This window comes from Notechis scutatus, chromosome 1, assembly GCF_049901735.1.
Source record: "Notechis scutatus isolate UNSWTSFEM ecotype Mainland chromosome 1, rNotScu1.2, whole genome shotgun sequence".
Classification (NCBI taxonomy): Eukaryota; Metazoa; Chordata; class Lepidosauria; order Squamata; family Elapidae; genus Notechis; species Notechis scutatus.
In genome coordinates, this window is record NC_142009.1 from 218,208,266 (window position 1) to 218,228,914 (window position 20,649).

The 20,649-nt window shown below is 37.6% G+C and overlaps 1 protein-coding gene and 1 non-coding gene across 34 annotated transcripts in view; one reads left to right on the plus strand and one right to left on the minus strand.

Annotated features, from left to right (window-relative positions):
• CLASP1 (cytoplasmic linker associated protein 1) overlaps positions 1-20,649 on the plus strand; it is a 231,758-nt gene that overhangs the window by 74,235 nt on the left and 136,874 nt on the right. For all 33 annotated transcript variants that reach the window (XM_087950241.1, XM_087950266.1, XM_087950267.1 and 30 more), the window contains exons 3-6: positions 7,835-7,913; positions 9,795-9,898; positions 10,458-10,549; positions 10,656-10,731. In XM_087950241.1, coding sequence (XP_087806367.1) covers positions 7,835-7,913; positions 9,795-9,898; positions 10,458-10,549; positions 10,656-10,731 — 351 coding nt within the window. The remainder of the gene's footprint in view (positions 1-7,834; positions 7,914-9,794; positions 9,899-10,457; positions 10,550-10,655; positions 10,732-20,649) is intronic.
• On the minus strand, positions 5,667-5,793 carry LOC113410872 (U4atac minor spliceosomal RNA). Its single transcript, XR_003370712.1, has one exon. It is a non-coding gene; the product is annotated as a U4atac minor spliceosomal RNA (small nuclear RNA).

The following is a 20,649-nucleotide window of genomic DNA, read 5'->3' on the forward strand; positions in this document are numbered from 1 at the left end:
GCGAAACGTCACATGATGGCATCGTGATGTGGTGAGTTTGACATCTGTGTTATAGATCAGCCTAGAACCTTCCAAATGTTTTGGACTTTTAATTCCCCTCAACTCCAATCAACACGATGAGTAGCAAGAAAATGTGGAGATTGTAGTTTAAAGAGTCACTAGCTTGCCTGCCCCTGGTTTGAATAATAATAGATTAGACGGATCCAGGGTCTGGTTCAGGACAAGACAACTTCCTTTGTTTCTGTCAGACATTTCCTTTTTATACTGTAGTTTATGCTGTAGTTCTGGGCTAGCCAAGTCAAGGCAGCCATTTGGAAGCGTAAAGTCCCTTGAAATAAAATCCAGCAAAGTTCTCCAAGCCAACCAAATTTTTTATACCTATAAGCCTGCTAATGATCTGACAATACTGGCAAAGGGCCAGTTGGTGAAATACCATTCTAAACAGCATGGATTTCCTTCCCCCACCCCACTTCTCCCTGTGAAAGAATACTCTGCAATAGTTTGACCTCTTAGCTAATTTTAAATACTGATTTGACATAGATAAAAAGATCTTAGAGGACTCAACTGTTTCTCGTTTGCCTAAACCCAGGAACTGGGGCAGGGTGGCGGGAGGTATTGGGGAATTCAGTTTATATTTAGAACCTTGCAGGTTTCACGCTTTGCTGTACTGAATTAGTAATGCAGGATTTGTCAGTGAAAGTAATCCTGTTACTTCTGTTTTGAGTTTCATGTTTCCTCCCTATGGATTTTGTATATGGTAAGGTGGTACTTATCTCCTACAAATGAGTTTAATTGCTGGTTGAATTGATCACCCAATTGTAGAAACTGTTCGCGAGACAGTACCATTCTTACAATTGGGTTGCATCAGTTTTTAGTCTGTAAATGAGAGTTGTGCGAATGGAAACCCCATGTTTTGCCAGCATCTCTCTGACTCTGGGCAGGATACAACAATCCAGCTTTCAAGGTTGTATACATAGCAGTCCCTCCGACTTTCCTACAGAACAACTCAAGCCCAAGAAAAATTGGGCTATCTTGAAGAGTTGATGTGAGATCTAAGGCATAAAAGGCAAGGCACAGAAATAAGTTGCATATAGGTAGTCCTCAACTTACAAAAGTTCATTTAGTGCTGTTTGAAGTTACAATGGCACTGAAAAAGGTGACTTAATTATTTATAGAATTTATATTGCTGCATATTTGCACATGGCAACTCAGGGCAACTTATAGAATATAAAACCCCATATAAAAACAATAAAATTAATAAGAGTCATATAATACATTAATATACTAAAACCACCCCCCTGCTCTGGCAATAGCACCTCTCACGAGCCATTTAATGGGCTCCATATCCCACTCTGGGTTCCCGAGGCCCGCTGGCAGAACCAGGTCTTCAGCACCTTTCAGAAGAGTGCAAGAGTGGGGGCCATTCTAATCTCCGTGGATGATGTTCCAGATAGAGGGGGCCACCATGGAGAAGGCCCTTCTTCTGGGTTCCACCAGGTATATTTCCCTAGGGCCGTGATGGCAAACCTGTGGCCACAGGCAAACTTACCTCACTGCGCGTGTGCATGCCTCAAAGCTGATTTTTTGGCTGGTTTGAGGCCTTGTTTGGCCTCCCAGAGGCTTGAAAAAAAGCCTCTGCAGGCCGAATAATAGGATTGTTTCATCACTTCCTGTAATACCGGAAGTGACAAAACGGGCCTATTATTCATCCTGCAAAGCCTGGAGAGGCTTTTTTCAAGCCTCTGGGAGGCCGAAAAAGGCCTCAAACCAGCCAAAAAATCAGCTGTGAGGGGCAGTGCAGGTAAGGGGGCTATGGCAGCTGTGTGTGTGGGGGGGGGGATTGCACACGCATGCAAAGGGGGCACATTGCCTTTTAGGTGCTGGCGTGCATGCACGCATACAATTTTTGGCACAGGCTGCTGCTTCCACCATTTTCTGTGTTCCTGTGTATTTTTTCCCCTATGCTTTCTGGTCTTAAAGTTAAGCTGTTGTTGGCTGTTTAAACCATGATCTCAACCATTGCATCTCCAGATACATTGTCCATGCTGGCAGAAAATTAGTGGGAGTTGTAATCCAACAGATTTGAAGATGCCAAACTAGGAAAATGTGTCATCAGAATGTTCAAGCACCCTGCCATTTGAAATAAAATGGCTGATTTCTCTTTGGTTTTGGAACACTTTTAAAAGCATTTGCCATGGACCTGACTTGGATATGCATATCATTCTGGTGCCTAATGAAGCCTTTTTCATTGGTATGGGCTTTCCAAAATACAGTACATTCCATCACATGCTGTGAGTTAGTTAGTTCTTTAGGTTAAGCCTCTGTCTGAAATCAACACCTGGTGCCTTCATGGACACACAGTGCCCATATAGCGTTCTTAGCTAAGGAATATCAGATTTGTTCTTGGTTTCTTCTGGCATGTTTTGCAACTTTCCACAGTAGCCTTCAGCACTGCAGTTTTGTACTGGCTTTCAGTCCAACCAGTATCGAACACCCAACTGTGCTTAATTTTTCCAGAAGCAGCTGTGACTGGCTCAGTACTACTGCCACATAAGCTGAGTGATATTTTCTGTTGTGCTTCTGTTACATAAATTTCTGTTTTTCTGTCAGTGTGTATATCTGTTGATCTTCGTACTTTTATACTCTCCTAAGGGCGGGGAATACATTTAACCTTTTGTGAATAAATACATGTAATACAACATTCCTATCTGGCTTGTCAGGAAAAAAAATACTCCTATTTGGAAAGACTGAATGGTAATATAGATCCTGATCTCCTTAGACATCCTTCATTAACACTAAAGAGTCTAAAGTTGTACTGTTGCCTTCCTTTGCCAGGGGGCAAATCAAAGGATAAACTTTAAACTATGTCTACCATGATTCATTGGTGTCTGGAAGACCGCTACTTTTCAATCAATCATCTCGCCTAAAGACGATTCTTATGTATTTAAATACATAAAAATAGAATGAAGGATGATTTCCCTTCCCCTTTTATTAATTATTAAATTTATATCTCACTATCCCATCCCATCTCACTATCAAGCAACTCTAGCATATACTTCTGATAACATGGAAAGAAAAAATAATAGACTAGACCTGGAAGGGATCTTGGATCCCCTACTCAAGCAGATCCTCTACTATTCCAGACAAGTGGCGGTCCAGTCTTTTCTTAAAAACCTCCAGTGATGAAGCACCCACAACTTCTGGTGGCAAGCTGTTCCACTGCTTAATTGTCCTCCCTGTTAGGAAGTTTCTCCTTAATCCCAAGTTGCTTCTCTCCTTGATTAGTTTCCATCCACTGTTTCTTTTCCTGCCCTCTGGTGCTTTACTAAAGGAATAGACTTTCCCTAGTAAAGATTTATATTTTTGAAGCAATGCCACCTTAGAATATGCAGTGATAATTTGATTTTTAATGTATGCCTAGATCACACATAATTTGCTGTGTAAGTTTGATGGTGCAAATTGCATAGACCTAGTTTAGTCAAGCAGAATCACTTTGCAGTAATAGTTGCAATGTGACAATATTCGGGCAGTTATTTTGGTGTTGTGACACTCACAAGTACGAAACACAACATATGAAGTAGCACATACTGTAGCTGACCTTGACTGAGCTTGAAAAACTGAACAGGATCAGCTCTGGTTATTATTTGGAGAGAAGACCAGCAGAAAATCCTCAAATGGGGAACTGGGAAGCCTTTTTTTTAAGCCTTAGAAAAAGACAATTGATTCCCAGTAGCTGGTAAAACATGCATTAGGACTGGTGCTATGTGATCTAGCTTACCGACTTGGCCACAGCATTTTGCAGTTGAGGCTTTGAGACTGTTTCAAAGATGAGACGTCCCTCAAATTACTTTGCAATTGTTAGGGCAGGATCATTGAAGAGACTGGGATCCTGCGGGGGTCCCTGATGTCAGCAGACCAAACCAAACACTCTCTCTCTTCTCTGCTGATTTTTAATGGTGACCTTGAGCAACTACAGGACCTTGAATTCCCAACCTTCAAAACTGCCCCAACTAAACCCCATCAATAGTGAGGTAGTTAGCAAGATCCACAGGAGAGCATCCAAAATCTCATCTCTCAGGGTAATCCAGACGATGGATCTGCTCAATGTCCAGATTTGAAAATGGACACATACAGGAATAATAAGGGGAAAAATGAGGGACTCATCAATTAATGTTTAAAATGTAGGTATTATTTCTTTAAATGAATAGAATAGAAACTGTGTTAGCGGGTTCTTATGATGGTTGCAAGAGCAAGGTTATGTATCTATGTATGTATGCCATGCATTAAATTTTATTTCTATAGTTGCCATCTCAACAAGTGGCTCTGGGAAGCGTACATTTTACTCTGCTTCCTTGCAAAGCCGATCACTTGATTCCTCTTTGTAGAAATGTAGAGTTAGCAACAGTTGGCAGCCCCATGCCAAAAGCGGGCTGATCTCAAAAAAGCTAAGTGTGATTGGACCTAGTTAGCATTTGGATAAGAGAGCACTACAAGATTCAGAAGATTAATCTAGACTGGGAATGAAAAAAAAAAGTCCCAGAAGGTGGCTGAATTGAACACTTCCATGTTGCCAGGAATTCAGTTTGACATAAGGGGAGTTTTTACCTAAAAAGACAGCCACTTTGGTTATAGTAGTTAAAGGCACCTGGTTAGAAACATCCAACATATTTCCTCTTATATTGCTATCTGGGAGGGGTGGGGGTCCTAAATTTTCCACTTTGCTGGTTTGGGTTTGAGCCAGTTGGGAGTGGTTGTCATGGCACCAGACTAGAAACAGGGAGGTTGTGAATTCCAGCTTGTTCCTTAGGCCCAAAGCCAGTTGGGTGACTTTGGGTCAGTCGTTCTCTTTCAGCCCTGGGTAGGAAGCAAGGACAAGGCTGAAAAATCCTGCCAAGAAATTCTCAGGGACTTGTCTAGGCATTCGTCGTCAGTCAACACTGACTCAGGGGGATTCAACCCCACCTTTTACCTAAAGGAGGATGATTGGTCCAAGGCTGATAAAACAGTTGAAAACAAATATAAGGCTGCTTTAGCTTTCCTGATCTTCCTGTCCCCTACAAATGTTAACACAGTGAAGGATTAAGGATTGGGGGGGAAGTAACCAGTTGCTTTCCTTAACAATCTATTAATGTTTTACAAGCAGCTTTTTAACTTTTTTGATTTGTTAAATGCTCTTTGGCGATTGAAAACACTGTATCAAATAGATGGAAGAAGTCGTTTTGAAGTGGGGGCTTTGTATGGGATTCAAATACCTCTATGCTCTTGGCTCAGTTTGGATTTTTTGTTGAATAAATGGAACCTATGGAAATGGGCAGTTTAATTATGATTGCTTTAGGATACAGTAGCTGTAAAATTCAAATGTTATTCGTACCTATGGAAATAAGCAGCTTTAACTACGATTGCTTTAGGTACAGAATTTGTAGGATTCAAACCTTGTAAATCAAATAAGTGGTACATATAAAAAGCTTAACTACGATTGTTTCTGGATACAGCAGTTGTAAGATTCAAACCATCTCACTTGGTTATTCCGGGCTTACCGTGTAAACTGTAGCACCACCTGGTGGCAACTGATGAATAGCACACCTAAAGAACAACTTCGTTTGAGTATAATATGCATTGACATTATTTCATGGGTTTATACCCCGTTGGGGGTGTATTTAAAGTAAGGTTCCAAAAATTGCACCTCACGTGGGGAATAAACCCCAAGGATGCTAAAGTGTTGTGTAGGTGTTAGCAGTACTGTCCTCACCAGACGTTCATTGAACAGTAGCGCAACCCCAAGATAAGGATAGTTGAGAGATATTTTGCAGGCGGCGGTCTGGGGAACTAAACGGTAAACCCACCGAGATCATAGTGAGCCGCGACCCGCGTTTGCTTGCTTAGACTGCTTTGCGGCGGACAGCGTGTTGATTAATGCCATTTCTGAAGTATTTGCAAAGCAAGCCGCTTTCCAGCTCCTCTCTTCGTGAGTTTGGAAGTTACCCAAAATGCCGTGCAGCAGTCACTTTGCATAGTGGGCGGTGTTACGACGAAGCGTAGCGGGGAGGCGGGCTTAAGCTTCGAAGCGATGCCCTTTTCCGCTTGTGAAGATCTTGTTTTGGCGCGCCTGCTTAGCGATGGGGGGGGGCGGTTTCATCCTTTACATTCTCTTTACTAGGGTTCCTCAGACTGCATGCCTATACGTGTCCTCGTTGAGTTTAGAGCTTGGTTGATCATTTTTTTCTTTTTAGTTGAAGTCCTTAATAATGTTACAGACCAGCTTTCTCCAAACGGGCGCAACCCCACCCTATTAGACTGCAACTTCCACAGAGAAGAATGATGGGAGGTGTAGTCCAGTGCCCTTGAAAGGCTGCCCTATTTGGGTAAGCTTCTTGTTACAAAAGAGATCTGCATGTAAATTCCTTCTGTGTTTGGAGTTTAGTGTGTAAGTGGAGGCTTTTTTATCTCTGAATTCTGCAGCAAGTACATTCTGAGAACCACATAAATTTGGTACTTAATGGGCTTTCTAAAATATATATTAGATTTGCTTCCTTTCAGGATGCTTCATGCAAACGCTTCTCCAGTCTGGTTCCTTGTTGTGGCTACAAATCCAAGAATGCCTAGCTTTTTAGTTAGAACATTTTGCAGGAGGGATAAAGTCTGTTTTAAAATTACAGCTTCATAGAATGTAGATTTTTTTTTTAAACTTAGTATTTTTAAAAAGTAATTTTGAAAAAAGTTTACATCTTACACTTCATTATGTAGCATAAGTTTTTTCACTGGCTCTTTAAATTTATTACATGTAAACCAATGCATTCATAGTAATTGCATTAAAGAAGTCAAGAGTTGGAATAAGTTAAACGCAAATACTGCATTATTGGTCTCTCCCCTCCATCTTAAATTTATTCAAAATTATAATTGTATGGATTCAAAATGTATTTGGATTCAAAACAGCATGTATTCAAAATCCACAATCCATTAATTAAACTTATGCTGCCCAATTCTCAATGACTAATCCTTTGGTTAGTCATGTCAACAACTTCAACTTATCCAATATTTGGCCCTGGTTTTTTTAACAGTTAATGTTAATTTGCTTATTAATAACTTCCAGGTTACAAAGTAGTGCATCTTCAGTATAGTTTGATATGCCATTTTATGAATTTGAATAATGTTTCTCCTCACTCAGCTTATCTTAAAACAGTGTTGATAACTTTTATGGAAATTAATCTTTAGACTTGCAGCCTTTCTACTTATTTGCATTTTCTGAGCATAGATGTTGTCTAGGTCTCATGAATCACAACTAAGAAACCACAAACAAAATACAACATTACATAACCTGACATCGTTCCTCCACTCCAGGACTTACAACATGGATTAATTAATCCATAATAAATGACCAAGCTTAAAACTTTAATATCATTCTGTAATCTAGAATCCTCACCCTGCCGTTTAAGTATATGGGAAGTACGGACAGAATAAGCAATTGAACATTTACTGTCCTGAGCAAAGTTGGATAACTGAATTGAAGGATTTACTCCAATAAAGGTGCATAGCATCAGAACGGACCTTGGTTTCTGTCTTAGTCGTTGAACTGGGTTCATTTATTTCAATAGCAGTTGCCTAATTACTCGGTCTCATCAACAACATTGGTTACCTAAAAAACTCCAGATCCCTTTAAACATCAAACTGAAGCTTGTGCAACTTTTAACAACCTTCTAGTTTGGTAGTTATGAGAGCCCATTCCTTTAATATCTGTTTTAATGTCTAGGTTGCATACTCACTGTTTTCATATTCATATTTCTTTTCCATATCCAGAGATTGCATCTTTTTTTAAACATCCTGTTGTTGTTTTCAGGTTGTCCTGCTGGGCTTGGACATCTTATCTGCACTGGTGTCACGGCTCCAAGATAGATTTAAAGCTCAAATTGGCACAGGTAAGGTAAAAAGGCTGTACTGGCCTTGGTAACTTTCCCTCAAATTATGTTTATTTTATGATGAAACTAAAATCATACGTGTGGGCCAGCTTGTTCTTGTTAGCTAGAAGGAACAGCAACCTGTAATAATTTAAAAAACCAGGAACTTTGCCATTGGTATGAACACAGAAATTACTTTGCATTGTAATAATGTTAGATAAGAACTTCATAATTATTTTGCTTTTACAGTTTTCTCTGAGGAACATCTGGTAATGTGCAGGCTGGGTTCACACAATATACTAACTTTAAATGTAGTTTGATGGTTGCCCCATAGTTTATGTGACACACCTTTGTATGTCATTTTTAAAATAGAGGTGATTGGGTCCTGAATCCTTACAAGCATGCCACTTGAATTAAATTATAGACTTAGCACCAATCCTAATGTTAGTTTTCAGCTGATTGGATAATATACCTTTGAGCTCTGTACAGGACTTGGGGGAGTCATGAAGAGCCAGTTTGGTGTAATTGTTAAGGTGCTGTCCTAAAAACCAGGAGATTGTGAGTTCTAATCCTACTTTCTATGACAGCGAGTTGGTTGTCTTTGGCCAGTTAGTTTCTCTCTGCATAACCCACCTCATAGTATTCCTGTTGTAAGGAAAATAAGAGGAAAGGGGTATATTAGATATGTTCTCCCTTCTGAGCTACTTAAATTAGTAATAAAAGCAGGATAACAAAAATCTTTTTAAAAAGCCAACATCAATATCTGTGAAAGATTCTCATATATGTCTGATGACACTGAATTATTATTTACATTTACAGTGTAGATTGCTGAATCCTTAAGGACTCTAACACATAAACAATATATAATCAAGCAAAAGTATAAAATAAGTGTTCACAAAAACTAATGAAAGCATGGAATAAAACTAAACTAATCAAGGTCCCCTCTGAAAAAGCTCAGTTTCCAGAAAGCAGTCAGGCAGGCACAAAAAAATAGCACTTTCCCTTACATTCCTTAAAGCAGACACTATTAAATAGTTTCTTCCCAAGTAGGCTGAACTGGTCATGTCAATTCAAATGAGTGAATCTACTCATGCAGATAACAAGCAGTTTTAAAAGTTAATGCCAGCACTTTAAAATTGTATCCAGGAGCCTGTTAGCAACCAATGCAGATTCCCACACAATGGTATAATGTGTCTCCACTGGCAAACGCTGGTTAGCATACAGATTGCTGCACCCTGAATCAAGTGCATTCTTCCGGGTGCTTTTCAAAGACAGCCCCAGGTAGAGTGTGTTTCAAAAATCAGCAAGTGGTGATAATGAGGATCTCAGCCACCCTATCAAAATCTCACCACTCCAGCTAGAGTCACAACTGATGCACCAGCAGAAGCTAGAAACACACACTCCAGAACCACAGCCTCCAACTGCTGTAGCAGGACCTATGAGTCCCAAAGAGCCTCAAGTCACTAATTAACATTAATGTAAATGTGATCTGGTTGCCAAGTGCTTAAAATGCAGTCACATGACTGCAGGTGTGTGTATTGCAATTGTAACTTCAAGGTTAGGTTGTAAGAAACTTTGAGTGATTCAAATGGTTAAGTGATTGGTCATTAAGCAAACACTACCTGTATGGGGGAATTACAAGCAGCAGCCATTAATATAGTGCATGAAAATAAATATGATTGGACATACTTGAAAAGTTAGCAGCATATGCAAACATAATGACAGGGCAGCCTTTTTCACAGCCTGTTGTCTGAAGCAAATGTCTATTTCTTCCACATGAGTAGCTTACCAAAACACCCCACAAGGCACTTGGGAGGGTAGACATATTTTAGTGTTGATCTGAAATGTCAACTCTGTGTTTTTGACTCCTCCTTTGTGATCCGCCTTTCTTTTTGTCTCCAGTGTTACCTAGTCTAATTGACAGACTGGGAGATTCAAAAGACTCTGTACGAGAGCAGGATCAGGCCCTGCTGTTAAAAATCATGGAGCAAGCTTCTAGTCCCCAGGTGAGTTTTGGAAATGTACAACAATCGGGTACAAACTTATGGTATCCAGTCCAAGGAAACCATTCACAAGAAGGTTCAATTTGTATTGAACATTTTTATTATGCCTAATAAACTTTATTGTTCAAATAGGATGGGTGCTATGTATCTATCAAAGGCATACAAGTTGAAGAGGTAACAGGCTGGATGCATCACACCCTGGCCACGCCCACCCCGTTTTAGCGAAGGGGAGAAAAGTCATGACATGTCACATGACAACAATGTGATGCTGCGAGTTTGACACTCCTATTTTAGACCCTTTATATATGAATATGATGGGAAGAAGGCCATATCAGTATATTCCCTGCCAGTAAAAATAAACTTCTAAAATATTTTTCAATAATTAAATTAGTTCCACTCGCCTACACTGTCTTCATTCATGTATGCATCCACACATGCACGTTATGTGTGCAACCCCATCACACTTGTCTTGTGACAATAGGATATTCAGGATCAAGCAGATGCAACCAATCTTCATTTAGGATGTTTTCCTGCCTCTTACTTTCTTATATCTATGTGACAGTACGTGTGGGACAGAATTTTGGGAGGATTCAAACATAAGAATTTCCGGACAAGAGAAGGAATTTGCCTCTGCCTTATTGCAACTCTTAATGCGTAAGTTGGACTATTATGCCTAAGTTATACCTGCGTTCAGTTGCTTTGAAAAATTACTTAGCTGATATGTTGCTTTCTTGCTTTTTGTTGTCTTCTTCTATTTTAGATCTGGAGCTCAGAGTTTAACCTTGAGCAAGATTGTGCCCCATATATGTAACTTACTTGGTGACCCAAACAGCCAGGTGAGTCTTTAATGTTCTACATTTGCTTACTTATACCCTTCCTGGAGAAGAATAACTGCTCCAGAGGCTTTATTTGTATTTTATTTTATTTTAATTTCAAAGCTTTACCACACCAACATTTCATTCGACCAGGAAAGTTTTAATTTCTTTTATTGACAGCAGATGCATTTTAAAATCTGTATCATCATCTTTAGAGCAGTAACTCTTTAAAGAAGCTCTTGTTTTCTTCTGGGATTCACATGACTACTGCTCCACAATTGCAGGAAAAGATGCATTAATTTAAAACATGTTGACAGATGTTATGCAAAATCACAACAGCTGTCATTTTGTCAAATCTGTCCAGTCATAACCTTTTTTTTCTTATTGAATCTAGATTGATGCTCTGATCTCATGATTAAGATTAATTCTTGCTTCTGCATTCTCAATTTCCCAACTGTACCTTGTAAAGGGAGTTCTATCCATATTTATTGATCCACATTAGTATTGAGCAAGCAGCTTGGAGGCCTGAATAAAGGAGAATTTGTGATTGTGCAAAGAAGCATCCCATGTTTGAATGAAAGCACATACTTATTTCATTGACTGAAAATATTTCTATTCCACTTATATTATTCTAATTTTTCAAAAATTTCCATATGTACTTTGTTGTTCAACTGACAGGGGTAGTCTGACAGGGTCTGTATACTTATCTTTGAGATTGCTTTTCTTCCATTCAGTTTTACAATTCTCAAAGACTGCATCACAAATTCCTGCAGTTTGCTTGGCAAGATTTTTCAGAAGTGGTTTGCCCTTGCCTCTTTCCTAGGGCTGAAAGAAAGTGACTGGCTCAAGATCATCCAGATGGCTTTGTGACCAAGGTGGCATTAGAGCTCATGATCTCCCAGTTTCTAGCATGAAGGCTCTCCGCAATGAGTTCTCCAATATTTGCAAAATAGAGAGCTAATATAGAGTTCAGAACAGGCATCCCAATTACCTCAAGTTATACTTGGCTGGAATTTCTTAACAGTGGTTTTCATGACACGTAATAAAGTTTATGATGCGGCATTTATTTTTTAATCCTACATTATGCTTTCTACCCAAATGTATTATCTAAGCAATATGGAAGTCTTTGCAGAAAGAAATTACAAAGTCAGAGGCATTGGCACTCTTGCTATAATATTTAAAACCTGGCATCTATTCCAGGGGTTATGAAGATAACTGCATTTTTTCTTACAGCTAAATGTTATAATTATATGAAGGAGGAAAGCAGGTGAAAAATCATGATAAAAATTAGACTGTCTGACAGTTTCTATGATTAAATCCACAAATCCAGAAGCAATGTGAAGTGTTCCAGATGTTGGATTAGCACTCTGTTCCCAAAATGATGGATTGGGTGACTGACAGTCCATTTAACAGAACAATGCTGATTCACTGTGGCTTTACAGCAATTAATGAAAGATAGAACATGTTCTGATAAAACTTGAATTATCCATCCTTTTCAGTAAATTCCAATTGTTAAATTGACTGAGTTATTTTTAGACCCATTCTTATCCATTAATAATTAGCTTCATTTCTAATTATATATGGATCGGAACTAGTATAATTCTATTTTGGTTTTCTGGCCTGATCAGTAAAATAACAAGATTTTTGTAAAGAATATGGCTTAAAGTACCATGTGTAACTCATGCTCAGAAGGATTAATATGGGGAATAATTAGAAAATATCTACATTTTGGAGAAAGACTAATTATGCCATATCAAGAAAGAGAAAAAGAGAACAACGTAAAACCTGTAAAACAATGGAAACCTTCCTCTTTACACTCTAGCAACAGTTGCTCTCCAATGTTTGTTAGTACAGTAGCTGATTTTAAAATGATTTAGAAGAAATACTTATACCTAGAGTGTGCACAGAATCTCTCTGCTATTCATTGTTATTATGTTATTTGTTAAAATATGCAGGGTTTTTTCAAGCTTCCATATTAGGCTGGAAAAAACATTATTTTGCTTTAAGAGTCACATTAGCAACACTATTTTAATAATTTGGTTCATTAAAGCATAGGATTAGTAAATAGGAAATGAAAATAGGACTGAAAAAGAGAGCCAACAAATCCAACCATTCTTTATATTCTCTATTCACACATAAGCTTTCATACAAAGCAGTCTTCAATCTATTGGTCAGTGCAGGAGACAAAATATGTATTGCAAATGCCTCAGCATCCTTTTGAAAGTGTACACAGTTTGAACAGAAAAGCTGGTCTTCTACTAAAAATGGGGTTAACTTAAGCTTACAATTTCAGTGCAATACAGGTAGTCCTTGAGATAAGATAGATGACTTAACCAACATTCAAAGTTACAACAGATACTCCAAAATGACCCTGTTTCAAATGGTGCCTAAGGTCATTCACCCTTAAGACCCACCACAAAAAGACTCACTCCATCCCATTCTCTGAGACCCCACAGCGCTTGGGCCTCCTCCCCACACACCCATCACCCATCACTTATATTTTGAAGTTCTTCAGACCTCACTGTAGGGAAGGAGGGCAGGCCATGTGCCCCTGGACCATTCATAGGCAATCTGAACATGGCGAGCATTTTGTCCCACCCGCTTGTGGGCTAGGACAAAATGGTGGCTGCCAGACAAACTGCTTCATTTTCTGCCTTTACGAGGTCTACATAGCATTGCAGAAGCTACCTACTTTGTGGGTAGGACAAAATGGCAGCTGCTTCTGGAACTGCTCCGTGTGGCTACAGAAAGGAACAATCCATTCCAGTGCTCTGGAAGGCCTCATAGGCCTTCAAAAGTTAAATGAGAAGGAGGGTGCTTGGCCTGATGGAGTGGGAATCAGGCCTAAGAGTGGGAAAAGGCCTATAGGGACCCAAGAAATGGAAAGTGGAGTACAGGATCTCAGGGAGTTGGGGAGACCTTGGGAGGCCCAGGGCAGGCGAGCTTGGGTCTATATTAGGTCTCCAAGGACCTACCTCACCCAAAGCACCCCATACTCCACTTAATGACCCAGACATTTAATAATTTTTGGGAGAGCAGAAAGACCTTCACCTAACGACCATTTGGGACATACTGGATAATTGCAGTCATATCTTCAGGACTATATGAATATAGCTTTGTCCTCTACTGTCAAAAACAATTCTTCAAAAATCAGCTAGATACATGCTTCTAAATTCAAAACAGAAGGCAAGTGTTGAGGTTCAGCAGGTTTTTAAATGGATGAGAGAACAGCATTTCAATACCCTACATAGTTTTCTCCTTACAGAATGCATGCAGGTTAACAATGAATGCCTAAATAATTGCAGACGATACTACAAAGTATACAGTATTATAATTCAAATATTTCCTGTTTTTGTTAATATAATTGCACAAAAGACATCTGAATATAATCATTTTATACTGTTCTATTATTATATCCTACCCAGAAATTTGGAATTGGGCATTGTAAAAGAGCTTTTGATAAGTACACCAACGAATAGTCCCCCCCACCATCCATAAAATCATTGTTTTGCTTCTGGGACTTACTTTATTGATCTTTAAATGGTAAAAAATAAATTTGCATGGCTGTTTTAATTAAATGTATCTTTTTATTTTTTTTAATCTGTCATGAAATCTATGAAGATTAACTAAACATCAAGTATTGAATTATTTTACTAAAGGCATAGTATCCTGTTTATGTGTGAAATTCAAAATTTATTTAGAGCTGCTTTGTCCAGCTTGGTACTCTCTATATGTATTGGCCAAGATGGCAGAGAATTTTAGAAACTAGCCCAAACGAATCAGGAAGACACCAAGTTGGAAGAAACTGACTTAGAATAATATTTTAAATCACTATCTTTTTTCCTCCAATTTTCCTGCTGGAGAGAGAATAAACCTCATCTTCTTGCTATAAGGCAAATGAGTTGCTGGGTTGTTCAAAGGAAATGCTAGTGACTGTTACAAAAAATGTACATTTTAGTTTTCTCTTTTCATCTGTTCTGTAGTGCTACTCTTCCAAATGCAGATAGCCATCTTTCATGGGTAATTCTTCACTAATACTTGAATCTCTGGGGATGGGACCAGCAGCATGGCTCTATTCTTCAGTAATCCTCTTAAATACATTCTTTTCATCTATACACCCCAAAAAATTACTGTCTGTTTAACTACCTTTTTATTCATTTCTTTTGGGGAATGAAATGAGACACACTACTTATAAGGTATTGGAATTGCCTAGGGATCCTGAAGCTGATTCTCCTGGTGAGATATGTAAGGCCAGTAGTAGAAGTCCAAGTTCCAGAACCTTTGTCTATTAGCAGTTGTGTAGCATTGAACAATAACAGTTAAGAAAAAATATACATATATATGTAAATAATTTGGTGGGGAGATGCACAAAAATATCCTTTAGCATGTATGTTTGGCCCTTCTGTGATCATTCTTTTCCTCAAGATGTTAGGACCGTAGGCAGTCTGTTGGCAAAGCCTTATTTCCCTCTAGTCTTGCAACACAGTGGCTTACCTGTGGTTACCATGGAGACAAAGAGACCTTTCAGCCATGATAGGCCAGAAAGGTGGAAGAACAGCATGGAAGGTCCGTTTGGCATGAGGATAGAGGCCTAGTGAAGATGGCTGGCAGGATGAGTATGGTTTGTGGGAAAGAAGAATGGAGGATTAATTAGAAAAGTTTGCAGTTCTGTGAGAGAAAAACACAGAAGAAGAAAGTATTTTCTAGAAATGCTATAGTTAATGTTTGGATATATATGTGTTTTGTTCCTAGATCAATTTTGAATTTTAACCTATTTTTTAACTAGAACTTCCCTTCTGAATCATTATTTGATGCTGATCAAAGACAGGCAACCACATTAACCTATTATGACATCGTTATAAGGCCATTCAAATTATATTTTCATTATAACCACCTTATTTATTTATTTATCAAATTTCTACACCACCCATCTCACCTCTGTGACCTTCTAGTGTATTACAGGTCCTTGTGGTGCAGAATTCAAATGTTCAAATTCAGCAAACTATTGTACCTTTTTAAAAGTTTTTTTTTTAAAAGTAAGGTGCTTTAGACTCAGGCCTTGAGTCTGAAGTGGATGCCAAATCTGATGCATTGTATATTGACCAAGATTGGTCCTGTGAATAGTTCACTTCTTTTTATTTTATTTATCTAATTTACTTAAATTTATTGGCAGCCTAACTCCAATGGAATCTGAGAAGTACACAAAATTAGAAAAAATAGAAAAACAGCTAAAAACTTTAAATAAAATGGATAGTACAGACTAAATTAATCCATTAAACAATAAAATCAATTTGGTTTTAACCATTGGCTAAATAATGGCCTCTATATTGGCCTCCATCACACAACAACTATAGTCAAGATCAGGAGTCGCCAACCTTTTGGACCTCGGGGATCACTAAATTCATAATTTTAAATCCCGTTGACCACTAATACGATTTTTAAAAAAGGATTTAGTGCAATATAAAAAAATGCAAATAATTTTTCTGAGGACCACCAACATTTTCTCATAGACCACCAGTGGTCTGCAGACCATTGGTTGGTGACCGCTGATCTAGATTTACAAACCACTATGGCTGGGTTCATACATCATGCCAAGATAAAATCAAAAGCCAAGCCTATCAGCATGAGAAATTACTTTGCTTTTGCCTTAGTCTACTTTCACTTAATTCTCATTCCCCCTATTTAAAAAAACCAAGTAATATTGATTGTTTTTTATCTCTAGAAAAGGTAGGAAATCCAAAACTATCTGTAAAATTTAGAAAAGCCAGATTTCCTTTTTAGTATAAAATTTTAAAAGATTGTTTAACAGCTTCTTCCATTAAGCATGATGGCAAAAAACATGTTTTATTTATTTTGCAGGTGTATTGTAAATACATTGACAAAAGTTAGCCATCTGCACATACTGGTAGAAAAGGAACAGTTTGATTCCTCTAATAACAATCTGCTGCAGTGGTACATTGATTTTGAAAGAGGATATTTTCCTTCTCTAGGAATATACTTTGAATCCATGTTAGGAAAATGGGGTCCTTTTTTTTTTTTTTTTTTGTAAATTTTATTTGAGTTTTCCCAAAGAGAGAAAAAAATATAAATAAAACATCTTTTTTTAAAGTAGCGTAATCCCGGGTTACATTTCTTCGTACAGACACAAATTCAGGTTCATGCTCATTTTTATATTCTATTCCATATCTTACTACTATTTTACATTTTCTGCATAGCTTCTCCCCTCTTTTAATTTTCTCAATTTTATTTTAATTATCTCATCTCAATTCAAATCATTGTATTTATATTTTTTGTCTGTCCTGTTTCAATTATCTATTATCTTTTCTCATTAAACAAAATTTCTCCTGTAGTTACTGATTGGAGTATGACGCCTTTATATCTTTTCCCTAAAGTTGTAACATTCAATATAATACATAACTTCCATTTGGATTCTGCTTGGTACATTCTTAAAATACGCACTGTATTCTTAAAAAAAGAAAAAGAATTATAAATGTATATAATTAAAACAACATTCTATTCCAATTCAATTCTGTCATTAATATTAATATTCATTAAAGTCTTAACATCTTTAACATTACTTTTCAATTAAATATCATACTTCTATGGGAACAATTATAAGCTTTCCATAGTTAATTTCCCCCCCTTCACTTATATTTTATAAAACATTAACTAATTAAAATGTTCCCGTTCCTTCCTAATTCAATTTTCTCATTTATTTTATTTCACTTATTTTATTCACAAAAATTTCACTAAATTACACTAACTATTTTATCCCTCATTTTAATCATACGTTGTTTCCAATTTTCTAAAGTTATTTCTGTTACTAATATAACAATAAAATCTTATGTACCTTTACAGAATCCCTTTTTCAGTTAGATTTTCACCCATTATCTCTAAACAGGTCCTGTTTCTCTATATCTTGGTCCAGTCCTCTGTAACTTCTTTTCCCTTCCTTCTTCCCTCTCTTCTCTCTCCCCTTTTTACCCACTTGTCTCTCTACCTCTATTTCTCTCTTTTGTATTCCCCTTTTCTGTTGCTTTCCAGTATTATACTTATTTTTCGAATTATTTTTCTTTTCTTTGGTTGTTTTTTTAAGTCTTAAATTCTCCATTCTCTTTCCCTCCTTTCCTTTTTCTTCCCCACATAAAATTGCTTGTTCATTAAAGATGGCTTCTTCTTTGTCCCAGTCTTCTTGTTTTGCAGTCTTTTCTTGTTGTTTCTCATAGTTCCAAATCTCCATTTCTAAGAATTGAAAAACGAAGCCAAAAGAACCCTTCTTGTGCATCTTCTTTGTACTTTTTAAGTTCCATTTTCAATTCATCCAGAAGTGGTGCCATTGTATAAATTTTTAAACAACCACCCGATTGATTTTAGTCATTCAAATATAATAACCAAGAATCCAAAGATCACCAAATAATCCAAATACACGCAAGCTGTTTCTTTTTTTGCTCTTTTTTTTCACTTTCTCTTCCTGGGGTTACTATTTAGTTGCAAAGTTTCAGTTAAAATGTATCTTTTAGAAGTCTTGTTGAAGTTTTACTGTAGATTCTTTTTAATTCCAGGCAGTCTCCTCCCTCTTCCAGATCCTGCCCTTATTCTTTTTCTCTCCCTTCCTGCTTATGAAAAAGAAAATTTTTAATGTCCAGAAATCTTTATTATCCCTTTGGCATTTTATTTTATTTTCAGCTTAATTGCCTATTGATGTCAAAGCGGATTTTTCCGATTTCTTATTTAAGTCTCAGTTGTCATTATAGGGAAGGAGAGAGAAGAAAAAAAGCACCAAACCTTTCCCTTTTCACTTTCCTTCACTGCTTCCGACTCTTCTTTGGGAGCGATGTTATTTTTTGTAAGTTTAAATTCCAGGATACCTTAGTTGTTGCTTTTATAATTTAACCCGGTCAGCCAAAACTTTCACTTCTTATCTTCCTCCTGCACATTCTTTTCCGGTCAAGTTCTCCTTTGTGGTGGCCATTTCTGACCACCGCTGCTACCGCCTTCAGGAAAGGGAGTAATGGCCAGCTGAGGAGGAGAGGTGCGGCTCTCCTCAACCCTGCTGGCGGTCTCCCTCCTCTTCACCACCTCTACGGGGTGGCTTAGCCCCAAAACCAGCCGGCTCGGGGCGCTCCAGCAGCGAGCCCAGACAGAAACTACGCACGATCGCGGATTTCTGTCTGTCACCGAAGCCCTTCAAACTGGAAGTCGGGGTCCTTTTTTATTAAAGTACTAATCTCTGCATTTTTGTTATTTATATTTGTATAGGGCTGGAAGGTTGAAATGTGATCGATTGTCCTAGAGACTGGACTGAAAGTCAGATAGCTAATTGTGTACACATACAAATTACCATAGAGTTACCAGATGAGTTTTCTGCAGCAACACATTGCAAAATGTCTTGTGGCATCTTATATTTGCCACATATTTATTACTACAGACTCATGGATTGTGATCTCCTTAGGCAGTTCCAGCTTTTCTGTTAATCTGCTCTGATATTATTTCTCAAAGCCTTCAGAAATTGTCTCTGTAATTGGATGAATAATGATGACATCCTCTTTGACACTTTTAGTTTTTTTGCTTCCACATTAAGGTGTGAAAAAAAAGATGCTTTGCACAAATATTTCCAGTCAGAGATTTGTTTATCTACCACACAGAAAAAGTCCTTCTGGCATGGAGTGAACTATTTTTGGGAGTTGAGTTTGGTGTCTACTATCATTAGATTTAGAAAATTGTAAAGGGCTATCTTTTCCACCAACCACTCACTTATCTACTTGTTCACTCACTCATTTATTCTTTCCACTTATATTCTACCATTAGCAGACTGACTCTTATTTGTTAATTAATTTTATTTTGATTTTAACTTTCATTCTGGAACTTTCTGTACTTTCTGTTTTAATCATTGTTACCTGTTTTGCCTACTCATTTAAGTGGAAAGAAAAATAATCCATGGATGGATGGGTAAATAGTAGACTGTGATTTTCTGTGTTGTGTGAACCCATCCAGTTGTGATTGATTTAATAATTGGTTAAAATAATGACTTTTATGAATGGACATTATTGAAAAACAAGGAGAAAATTATTTTGAAATGTACAAATACATCGATTACTCAATGAAGTTTTCTTTAATTGGATGATTGGCCATGGTGTCTAAAGCCAATTGGCTTGTTTTAGCAATTGTTTTTTCTGTAAGAATGCAGTTATTACCTTTGTAGTACCCTTGTAGATGGGAAAGATGATGTGGGGAAATGGTAGTGGGAAGAATCACTATAACCTGGTTCTCAGGTAAGCAGGAAATGTACATGCAGAAATAAATTCCAGTAAAAACTCAAATCATGAGCGTTCCCCTCCCTTTTTATTTCCAGTTTAACTCTACACCAAATATATACACAGCTTACAATCTGTTTGCTATACTTGAGATTGGAATTCAAAGCAAACCTTGGCTGCCTAAATATGCAGACCTATCAGGTCTATAATTAACTTGCTTAAAATTAGTTGCAACTGGTTTTAAAACATTGTTTCTAGTTCAGTTGTATGAATAAACCTGCTTCTATGTAAGGTTGAAGTCAAGAAGAACCTTACTACCAAGAGAAAGGAAGAAGTGGAAGAGGAGAGGGGACTACAGGTAGTCCTTGTCTTACGACCAGAATTGAGCCCAACATTTCTGTTGTTAAGTGAGACATTTGTTAAGTGAGTTTTGCCCCATTTTACAACTTTTCTTGCCACAGTTGTTGAAGTGAATCACTGCAGTTGATAAATTAGAAACCCAGTTCTTAAGTAAATCGGGTTTTCCCATTGACTTTGCTTGTCAAAAAGTTGCAAAAGGTGATCACATTACCTTAGAACACAACAATGGTCTAAGTATGAACCAATTGTTAAGCACCTGAATTTTGATCGTATGATCATGGGGATGCTATAAAGGTTGTAACTCTGAAAAATGGTCATGTCACTT